At 43.3% G+C, this 11,343-nt stretch overlaps 1 protein-coding gene across 1 annotated transcript; it reads left to right on the top strand.

Annotated features, from left to right (window-relative positions):
* The first annotated feature begins 304 nt into the window (after positions 1-304).
* igbp1 (immunoglobulin (CD79A) binding protein 1) lies at positions 305-10,832 on the top strand. Its single transcript, XM_015964161.3, has 3 exons — positions 305-849; positions 8,993-9,319; positions 10,335-10,832. The coding sequence occupies exons 1-3, from the start codon at positions 385-387 to the stop codon at positions 10,605-10,607; spliced, it is 1,065 nt and encodes a 354-aa protein (XP_015819647.3). The 5' UTR covers positions 305-384; the 3' UTR covers positions 10,608-10,832.
* The last annotated feature ends 511 nt before the right edge of the window (positions 10,833-11,343 follow it).

The following is an 11,343-nucleotide window of genomic DNA, read 5'->3' as shown; positions in this document are numbered from 1 at the left end:
GTAAAAATTAAATTATATTCAAATAAAACCTAAAGAAACTGGTGAGCAGAAAAGACTTTAACCAAAACAAGTATCAATCACAGACAGTGATAACTAAGATGAGACAGCAGAGCATGTTTTATTTACACTCGTACATTTAAAAAACTCAATTTCAGATGTACATCAAAAATTACAAAATCACTCAAGAATTTTTTTTTTTCAAAAGGACCATTTATTATTGTATAAAACAGAATTTTGAATAAAGATTAAATTAATATTTCAACCATACTACAGGGGGCAAAAGTGCACAAAATTACAATTTAAAAACTGGATCCACCTTAAAAAAAAAAGAAGAAGAAGAAGAACGGAGGCGGTGACGCAGCAGCAGAAGTAAACACGAACAAGATGGCGGACAGCGATGCCCGTCCAGGCTCGGGGCCACCAGTAGACTTGGATGTTCTGAAGCTGTCGGACTTACTGGAGAGCGGTTGGAAAATATTTGAGGAGGTGGACAGAACCAACGAGCCCGTCGCCTCCACCAGCGTCCAAGAAAGCGTAAGAAGCGGGATTCGGATGCTGGAGGACGCGTCCAGGATGGTCGCTCAGCTAGCCCTGTTCAGCCGGAATGAGGACTTGGAGGAGGTCGCTACGGCAGACCTGAAGTACCTGCTGCTTCCCGCCTTGTTAGGAGCCCTCCACATGAAGAGGACCAGCCGGGAGAAACGGCTAGAGGCAGTCCAGGCTGCCCGGGTGTACTACATGGACTTCCTCCAGAGGTGCCGTGATTACAACGTATCCCAGTTCGAGATGCCTCATAAGTCCTCTTCCAGTCCGGAAGAAGTGTCGGCCCCCGGGTCCTCTAACGCCACGGTGAGTGGAAACGTGGTTCTCCATCCATCCATTGTCTGAACCCGCTTGTCCATGTAGGGTCGCGGAGGGGCTGGTGCACACACACACACCCACCCACACCCACACCTAAGGGCAATTTAGACAGACTAGTCAACCTAACAGTCATGTTTTTGGACTGCGGGAGGAAGCCGGAGTACCCGTAGAGAACCCACGCATGCACAGGGAGAACATGCTAACTCCATGCAGAAAGATCCCAGACCTGTTAGCGAACCCAGGACCGCCTTGCTGCAAGACAACAGCTCTAACCACGGTGCCGCTGTGCAGCCCGAAACGTGGTTCTGTTGGGTCTAACTGGAGTTTCGCGATGCAGTTAAAATGGAACGCAACGGATCGAACAGAACCATCCCAGTTTAGGTTCATCCACCTATCATATGTTTTTTTCTTTTTTAATTATATTTTTATAGTTGATGCAAAACGTGTTTATTAAGTTGCTTGTGCTAAACCCCTCTCTGATTTCAGCAGGCTTACTCTTGATGTTTTCCTGTCTGCTAGGATGAGCCGATTCAGGGTTCAGTCACTAAAGAGCAAGTCACCCCAGTCACCCCCGTGTCAGCTGAGAAGGCTGCGCTGCAGACCCGTAGACCGCAGATTCAGGCTTCCACTGACTTAGAGATCCCCTGGTTTCACAGCAGTCTGACCCTCTACACACGCTCTCACGCCACACCTCCGATATCCACACTGACAAATCCCCTTCATATAGGATAAAATATGTTTGAGGAATTTTCCAATCAGCGGCTCCCCCTGGTGGTAGGCATGAATTTGAGCTGGCCAGTCCGTTCAATATCATCCGGCCAGCCGCTAAAAGGGGCGTTTTGGTTTGTACACGGTAACGCCCCCTCCAAAATGGGAACGCCCCCTTCTTATTTGCCCCTGAAATGTTACTTCACCTCCAATGTTTCAAAATAAGATATTTTCTCTGCTCATCTATCTGTTCTCCATCTTTGTTAACACAGTTATTGATTATTCTGCTCACCCTGCCCTTTCATTTTCTATTGCTGTTTTGAAGTGAGTGCGCTCCACGCTACCCGAACCTGCGTCTAAGTCCCGCCTCCTGCTTTACTCACAGTTTGTATTAGGGTTGTCACGGTAACCGGTATAGCGGTAAACCCCGGTAAAAAAGTTGACAATAAAAATAACCGTCCAGTTTTTAAAAAACTAAATTATCTCGGTGGGTTTACCGTGGCCGCGGTTTCGGCGCGGTGACCCTTACCAGCCACCGTCGCTTCAGCTGAAGTTCCCGCGGCGCGCACACGCACTTTTTAGTTTGCAACGGCACCAAAACTTTGAAGCTGAAATAATGGCCGAAGGAGGAGACGGCAGCGCCCAGGACATCCATCAGCCCTCAAAGAAGACTAAATCGGAAGTATGGGCATATTTTGGATTTCTGAAAAATGCTGAGGGACAGTTAATAGAAGACGGCTATCCCGTTTGCAGAACGTGCAGGAAACAAGTGTCTGCAAAAGGCAGCAACACTTCGAATCTAACGGCACATCTGCGTGGCCATCACCCACGTCTCTACAGCCAGTGCAAGGTAAGTCAACATTAGCATTTTAGCTTAAATGCATGACGCGAGGACTTTTGGTTGAGGGAGAATGCAACGAGTCACTATATACTGCAGCCGCAGCGTCCTCTGCCAGCATTTAAACCGTGTCACGGACACCCTGTTGCTGGATGAAGCATCTTATTTGTTGATGATGAAGAGAAATATACAATTAGTTCCTTGTCATTGATTTGTTTACTTATTCAATGCCATTTATACTTGAACATTTGGATTTGATTACATAGTGTAGTAGTTATTTTAGTAATTTGTTTAAAGTGGCTATTTATTTTAAATACATATTTTTTAAGGTTGACTTGTACAGTGGTCAAGTCAAGTGTGGACTGGAGTTTTAGATTTTCATTTTGATAATGAAGAAAACAAGTATATGAGAAGACAAGTGGTGTTTCTTTGATTTGTTTACATATTGTTTATGTTTTGAATGTTTGGATTTGTATAATTTAAACCTGCACTGACTACTGTAACATGTTCCAGAAAAAGAAGATATTTGTTCCTTTACTTGTGAAAAGTTGCACTTTTGCTAAGGCTTTGTGTTATTTTAGGTTTAATAAACACTGTTAAACCTTTTCAGAACTATTTCAGTTTGTGTAGAACAGGACTATCAATGCTTTCTGAACATATGCAACACCGTTTAAAAAATACCGCGATAATACCGAAAACCGTGATAATTTTGGTCACAATAACCGTGAGGTTAAATTTTCATACCGTGACAACCCTAGTTTGTATAAATATTCAACTCGAAATGGGAGACAAGGAATTAACTCGAAATGACTCAATACGGCAGAACACAGACTTTACTCCTCTACTGGACTGTCTCTCATGAGAAGTGCACCCGAAGCACCACAGCTAGACAGGAAGGAGCCAGTGGCTTTTCAAAATATAGTCAAATTTTAACGTTTCACGATAATTAAATTAATTTCAAACTACAAATATGGGTATTATAGGTGTGCAAATATAGGCTATATTTTTCACGTTTTCCATTGTTTTACAATAGTGTAACGTGTTACAATTAGTTATGGTTGGACTTTTATGTTGAAGGGGGTTTTCTTGGCTGGTTGTGTGGAGAGTTCCCATTTGGTTGTTTAGAAAGAGAAAACGAGCTGGTCTGAATGGAGATTGTTAACGTTGTTTCTGGAGGTTAAGGCGTGGGCTGCGGCCAACAGTAACCCAGACTAAAGATCCGAAACGGAAAGAACAAGTTGGAGTCATTACACTATCTTTACAAAACTCAGCAAGGTGTGGCAGCTTTTATTTTGCTGTGGCGGTAAGACACAATCAATTAGTGTAGACTTTTATTTTGACAAATGTAGCAGGGAAAATAACGTATGTTGAGGCGTTTCTGTAGCCCAAGCAGAAACGCCCCGCAGCTGGCTGGACCCTGCTCAATCAGTCGGCGGTGTGTGTCGGACCAGTTCAGCCCGAAGCAGACTGCCTTGGGAAGAGGGCTGAAAAAAACAAATGACTGTTTGCACGCAGAAAAAATCAAAGCTACGTGGTTGTGAACACTCCCCACCATCCAGTCTAGGCGGAGTAGAGCCGATGCTGCTAGGGGGGTGATTTGCTCTTTAAGGAAAACAGGCTGTCGCTGGTCGACTAGCAGGTAGTAGTCTGCAATAGTTCCTCACGTCTCTGCTTGATAACTAGACTGATTATGTATTTTATCAAAGAGTTTATCTTTCGGAGCAGCAAGGAAAACATTTACCAGTTTAAATGTTAGAGGGAGGTCAGGTTGCAAACACAACATAGGATACATTTATGGCGCTGATCCGATTTAACCATACGTATAAAAACAAGTGTTTGCGCATTATCGAATCAACAGATGGATAATATAATTTTTAATGTCAAGTAACTTTTTCTTTACAGTAGTCACGGTGATTACATTCTAAAAAAAAAAACCAGCAAAAACTGAAATCCACGAATTAGCCAGCATTATCTTTTACAGTTACGTTTTAAGGCTGTAAAACTCCTCACTGCACACCTTATGCATTTTTCTCAGACAGGCATTAACATTTTCACACTTTTCTGTCTTGTTTAAACAATCTCGGTGTGCTGTTAAAAACAGCATGCACATTCCGCAAAAGGTAAGGATTGTTTTCAGGAGTTTTTAATGGTCATGTGGTGAGAAGACACACCGATCAGGTACGTCATGGGCCGTCCATGTCAGAAACAACAGCAGAACAGGTTCTGGTAATGTCACCTGTCCTGGAAAAAAACATCCCAGCAGCAACTGAATCTGCAGGCCCCACAGACTTGGACAATCCAGTGGCAACAGCATCGCTGCCTGAGGTAGCAGAGGTAGTGCCGGCAGGGGAACAACCTGAAGTGAGGAGATCGCAGCGGAGCATGAGGCCTCCTGCCTGTTTGAGTGACTGTTCTTAGTTAGTTGTGAGCTCCACAGAAATAGGGCAAGAATGCACCCTGGAAGCTCGCGGGGATGAGGTGGTCCACCCAAATTCCCTAGTGAGTCTTGTTTGGTTCTTGCTGTAAATTACATCAGGTCTGCTAATGGAATTTGTGTGTGTGTGTGTGTGTGTGTGTGTGTGTGTGGTTTCTAGCTTAAGGGACTGATGTTATTTTTCAACTTGCTTTTTCTGAAAGGGGGGTGGGGGGTGCAGTAGTTGAGGTAGGAAACTACTACATAAAGCCTCTAGGGGGAGCCAGTGCTCCATTCTTACAGGGAAGTGTAAGCAGAGCTTCCACGGTTGGCTAGTTGCTCTCTGGTGACAACGTCACCAAACAACGTCCAATAAATAACCTACTCTCCGGGATAGGGCTGGGCGATATGACCTAAAATTAATATCACGATATGTTGAGGTTTTCACCTCAATAACGATAAATGGACGATACCTACGGGTACGCACAGAAACGAACTAGTCCACTTGATGGGGCTGTCACGTGTATTACATTGAGTCACATTTTTACGTGACTCAAGGTGGTACAGCTTCTTAAAGGGACTTGAACGTTGCCAACCCACACACATCTTTTCATTTTTTTATTATCAAATTAATTGCCATGGGAAAACTGATTAGGGTCAGAAATTTCGATAGCGATAATTTTTCGATTTATTACCCAGCCCTACTCCGGGATCATCTTGTTGCTACCAGAGAATATTACATTGTCCCCACAAAAACACAGCTGGAACACCGAACGCCGATGATTCTACGGCCATAGCAGCACCGCGAAAACAACACAAACAGATGCGTCGCTCCGTTTGTTCGTTTCGGTTCCGGTGTTGTGCCAAAGTAGTTACCCCCGTCAAAATTTGTTTCCCCATTAGTTTCGTGACATTGTAATGTGCCACGTGGAATAATCTGCTGGGAATACTTTGTATAGAAAAATACTTTGATACTATAATACTGTAAAACCAGACGTGATCATGGAAACACATCGCTCTCCGGTGAATTTACACTCGGTTTACACATTGTTTTTGTTGGCGTTGCTATCACGAAATAGTTTATTTGCAAAATCAATCACAGTATAACCAATAACTACAGTAATGTTGCAGAGGGTTTCTTAAAAAGTTAAGGAGGGATACAGATTTTATCAGGCTGTGTGGCACCAGCTGCCAAAATGTGTGCCCCCCAATCTATAATTCAATTCAATTTTATTTATATAGCGCCAAATCACGACAAGAGTCGTCTCAAGGCACTTCACATAATAAACATTCCAATTCATGTCAGTTCATTAAGCCAATCAGAAATAATGTTTCCTATATAAGGAACCCAGGACTTTGGATAAAAATGGAAGGTTAGGTATTGGTCTATAATTCATTGGGTCATCTGGATCCAGAGAAGGCTTCTTAAGTGAAGGTTTGATTACAGCTAGGGATGCACCAATCAGGTTTTTTGCTGTCGATCACCGATACCGATATCAAAGAATGCTGATCACCGATACCGATCACCAATACTGATCACGTGGATTGGCCAGAAATTTTCCGCAACATTATAATGAGTGCTACAAACTACATAATCTGGGAATAAAGGAAATGTAACCTAATCTAAAATGGTCTGTATTAAGGTTGTCACGGTGTGAAAATTTAACCTCACTGTTGTGACCAAAACTACCACGGTTTTCGGTATTATCGCGGTATTTTTTTTTTAACGTGCTACATTTTCACACAATTAAATAAACCATGTATGTCAGGAAATATTGTCCTCAGTTTGTGTCTAAATTTTGCCTAAAATGTGTTATTTTGTAATTATGTTGTTTATTTGTTTACATTTTCCCTTTAGTCTTTAAAATACCAATATTTGCCCATAACTTCTTATTTTATGTCTGTTTGATGTCATCATTTTAAAAATATTAGATCAGATGATACTCAGTACTCAAGTAGCCTTCTAATCAGATACTTTTTTTACCCTTACTTGAGTAATAAACCCTGTATCAGGAAAATATTGTCCTCGGTTTGTGTTCTTCCAGTGAGCTTTGCAGATGTGGGAAAATGTCATCAGGCAGTAATCATTGTTAAATTCATAATTATTCTCGGAGAGAGACCAACTCTTATCTGCCCCTGGGAGCCCCGTAATGCATAGCGTCATTTCAACATGGCGGTGTCCGTGACACGGTTTATATGCAGGTAGCGGCGCTGCGGCTGCTTTATATAGCGACTCGTTGCATTCTCCCTCAACCCAAATCCTCGGATCACGCATTTTAGCTAAAACGCTAACGTTAACTTGCCTTGCGTTGACTGTAGAGTTGTGGGTGATGGTCACGCAGATGTGTCATGAGATTTGAAGCGTTGCTGCCTTTCACAGACACTTTTTCTGCACGTGTTGTAAACAGGACAGCCGTCTTCTATAAACTCCCTCGGCATTCTTCAAATGTCCAAAAGATGCCCGTACTTCCGACTTTGTCTTCTTTGAGGGATAAAAAAATGTCCTCCTGAGCGCTGCCGTCTCCTCCTTTGACCATTATTTCAGCTTTAGCTTCAAGAAAGTTTTGGTTGTAAACAACAAAGCGCGCATTTGCCGCCGGCAACTTCAGCAGATGATACGGTGGCTGGTAAGGGTCACCGCGCCTACACCGCAGCCACGGTAAACCACCGAGATAATATAGTTTTTTTTTTAAAAACAAGACGGTTATTATTATTGTCAACTCTTTTTTTTTACCGGGGTTTACCGCTACACCGGTTACCGTGACAACCCTACCTGATCGGTCTGCTTTGATCTATTTTGAAAACTCCGATCAAAACAGATAGGGGCGCTATCGGCCGATTGGGATCAAATGCCGGTCCATCGGTGCAGCCCTAATTACAGCAACCTTAAAATCCTGTGGTACATATCCATTTACTAAGGATAGATTGGTTACTGCCCCAGTCTAGATATAATCAAAGGAAATGCTTCTTTAAATAATTTGGTTGAGATTGGATCCAAAGTGCAAGTTGAAGGTTTAGATGAAGCTAATAGTTTTGATAACTCTGAAAGCTCAACTGGATCAAAACGGTTCAAGCACATATGAGGTACTACAGTATAGTTCTAGAGTTCTACATAATGAATGGGGAAACAATTTTTGACGGGGGTAACAACTTTGGCACAACACCGACATTCCTCCTCTCCTGCCCCTGTAACTTTTGAAACCAGGAGATAATGATTTCCTTCCCAGCAAGGACAATTTTCTCGTAGACACAAATTGTTCAAGTATTACCGGCACAGCTAACTTCTTCAAACAACGGCCGGATCCGGACCCTGACTGGTTCTTTTCTCATGTAGCCCCACCTCTCCCAAATGCTGATTGGTTCTTTTTTCCGTTCGCCGGTCTTTATCATTTTCTGATTGGATTGTTGTTGATGTCAATTTTTGTTGTCGCCTTTTATTTATTGAGGGGAAAAAAGTTGCGAAGGGTGAACCACGTTAAAGCGAAGGACTATTGGAGACAATTTCTAATATTCTGTTGAGTTTTTCTTAGTTCAAAGATAATATAAAAATGATCATTTAAAAATGTATTACACAATGATCTGTTAGCGGGCTACTAGATATTAGAGAGTTACGGTCATATTCTGCTATTGCACCGCATCGAATCCAACGATCAACTCTAGAAGAAGTTTCCTCCACGTGAAATATCTTCTGTCCTTGTTGTGTAGCCTCCATACATCTACTAATCTGTCCTGTGTCATGACCCTCCTATTACTTGGTTTAATAATTATATCTACTTGGCCGTCTATCTAACCATTCATCTGGAGCTAAGGTAGTCACCTCCCGCTAAAAATGGCCTATAAAGTGTTTATTTTCAAATGTATCATTAAGGTTTGTGATTTGACAGAGGAGATATTTGTTTTTGTTCATTTTATGACGGTTATGAATTAAAACCACTCATCTGTATTCATTACACACACTACCCAGTGTCCTTCTACATCTGTTCTTACTGATTAGATTTCTGTCTCTTATTTGCTGAGACTATGGCTGCCGCTTACGACTATATTGATAGTTTTAGGTAATCTTGTGAGGACCCTCTTTGAGCTGATGGAGCCCAGGTTGGGTACCACTGCTCTAGGACAGCAGTCACTGTGGATCTGTTTAAACCAGCGTGCGATTTCTGTTTGTGTCTCAGCCAGTTCCTGCAGGCCCATCAGATCTGGTTTCTATGGCAGCCAGGAGACAATCTAAAATTGAGCGGTATCGACAGAGGAAAGAGCTGGAGGCCAAGTTGTCAGAAGTACGGAGGGTTGTGGACAGTGGACAGGCCGATGATGAAGTCAGCAGAGATTTCTATCTTCTAAACATCCGGCGATGGGTCACTCTGTGTCTGGAGGAAATGGAGAGCATGGACCAGGAGTTGGAGATACTCAGAAACACTGATCTTCTGAAGCAGAGTCCTCCCAGTCAGCCATCCAGACGTCCCATGAAGCCCTTCATCCTCACCAAGGACTCTGTACAGGTGAGTCTGAGTGTGTGAGGCCTCCTCTGCCACCGCCTCCCTATGGTCTACTAATATCTGGCAGTGGAAAGGTAAACTACTGAATGCAGTTGTGTTGTTAGACTTTTGTAATTTGCAAAGACCAAGTTCACTAAGAAACCATTTCTTACAATTTTTGAAAACAATCAGTCACTCTGAGTGTTTAATGCAGGCTGAACATGAAGATAGTCTCCTACACCTATCTCCTGCATTAGCCTCTGATAGAAAATAGACGATGAAACTCTAGATTAGAAAATCCTGACAGATCTACATCCCTTAACATTCATGGACTCACCCATCTCGACTCACGATGGGGAACGCTGTTGTTGGTTTAGCGTCCAGGAAACAGCAGAGAACGTCTCGGCTAACAGAAGCGAACCATTAGCATTAGCAACTCCACCACACAGCAGAACTCCTCCAGGCCTGTGTTATTTGTGGAGATAAAACATCAGCATTGCAGAGCAAACAGAGTCAGTGGTAGAGTCGTGTTGCTGTTAGCCAATCAGAGAGGAGATGTCAAAATATCAGGAAATAAAGAGTCCAAACCTGCCGTGTTCTGCCTGCCACTCCTCTGGCCCACTTCTAGCTCCTGAAACAGGAGCACCAGGGAACACATTCATTCATACCATAGACCACTGCAGATGTGCTGAACTCAGTCCTTAAATATATTTTTGTCCAGAATAATGAGGAAAAATACTTTTTAACAAGCTTGAATGACGAGTCTTGTAATGCTGCTACGTTTTAACTTCCTTAGTCATGGTTGCTAGGTGACAAGATGTATGCTGATTTAGGGACAGGATTATAAATGAAGGCTAGACCATCCAAATTCACACTTCCAGTCTTTGAGGTCGAGGAAGGACCCGTCCTACGTGGACAGGGTAGGACGAGTCCTCATGAGAGTCCTACGTCTGAGAGAGGGAGGGAGCTAGCGTTAGCCACTCTAGCCTATCCTTTCTATCCTAGTTCAGGTGGTGATTCTGCTCTGCTCTGCCAACAGGCTCAGGTGTTTGGAGCTGGTTACCCGAGCCTTCCCACCATGACGGTGAACGACTGGTATGAGCAGCACGCCAAGCATGGAGTTCTTCCTGACATGGGTCTACCCCGGAGGGCTGCCGCGAAGGACAGCCCTGACGCAGAGGAGAGGGACAAGGAGGAAGAGGAGAAAAAGAGTGAAAACGACGACGAGGAGTCTCTTCTAAAAGCCAGAAATTGGGATGATTGGAAGGATTCTCACCGCCGAGGTTACGGGAACCGCCAGAACATGGGCTAGCTGATCCACCAACACACATGGTGTTGTAACATACTTCTGAATGTGAACATTCCTCAGCTTGTCCAACTGTGAGGACATCCTTTAAGTCCCTGAAGCTCCAGGACAGTCGGTCGTGTTCACAGTCCCATCACCTGCTGAAGGAGGGCGCTGGTGTGAAGCTGTCTCTCTCTGTTAACAACACGAGTTAAAGTTTGAAGAAACTATTAAAAAACAAGGCAAATGTTGTGTTGGTCTGGGTGTCGCCTTACTGGATGGGCCTGCTTTTATTTACCTGTAGCTGATTGGCCCAAACATTACCGTGACAATGGAGAAACACACTCAGTATGTTTACATCAGTACATGTATGGAGCACCTAATGTCCCTTAGACCGGCCCATCTAAAATGACATCAGCCTCGGTGCAGAAGAACCAGTTAGCAGCTGCTAACCCTTCTGTGCCGAGCTGCAGTTCAGACTGGTTCTAATGGTTTTCAACAATAAATGAGTTGGTTCTGTCCTGATAAAAAAGGAAAGAATAAAAACTTAACTTTACTCGAGTAAAAATAAACATTGGTGGAAAAGCAGGTGTTGGATATTGAAATGTGGTTGAATAAGAATAATTTTACTAAACAAGCTAATGAACTGATGTGGACGAAAATGGTGGTTCCCACAGAAAAGACCTAGATCATCCTCAAACTGGTACAGGAGCTCCCTCTAGTGGTACACAGGATAAATGCTCGGTGGGCTCATCATAACCTC

The sequence above is a fragment of the Nothobranchius furzeri genome, chromosome 1, assembly GCF_043380555.1.
Source record: "Nothobranchius furzeri strain GRZ-AD chromosome 1, NfurGRZ-RIMD1, whole genome shotgun sequence".
In the NCBI taxonomy this organism is placed as follows: domain Eukaryota; kingdom Metazoa; phylum Chordata; class Actinopteri; order Cyprinodontiformes; family Nothobranchiidae; genus Nothobranchius; species Nothobranchius furzeri.
Note: the sequence above shows the minus strand (reverse complement) of the source record. Positions and strands in the feature narration are given on the sequence as shown.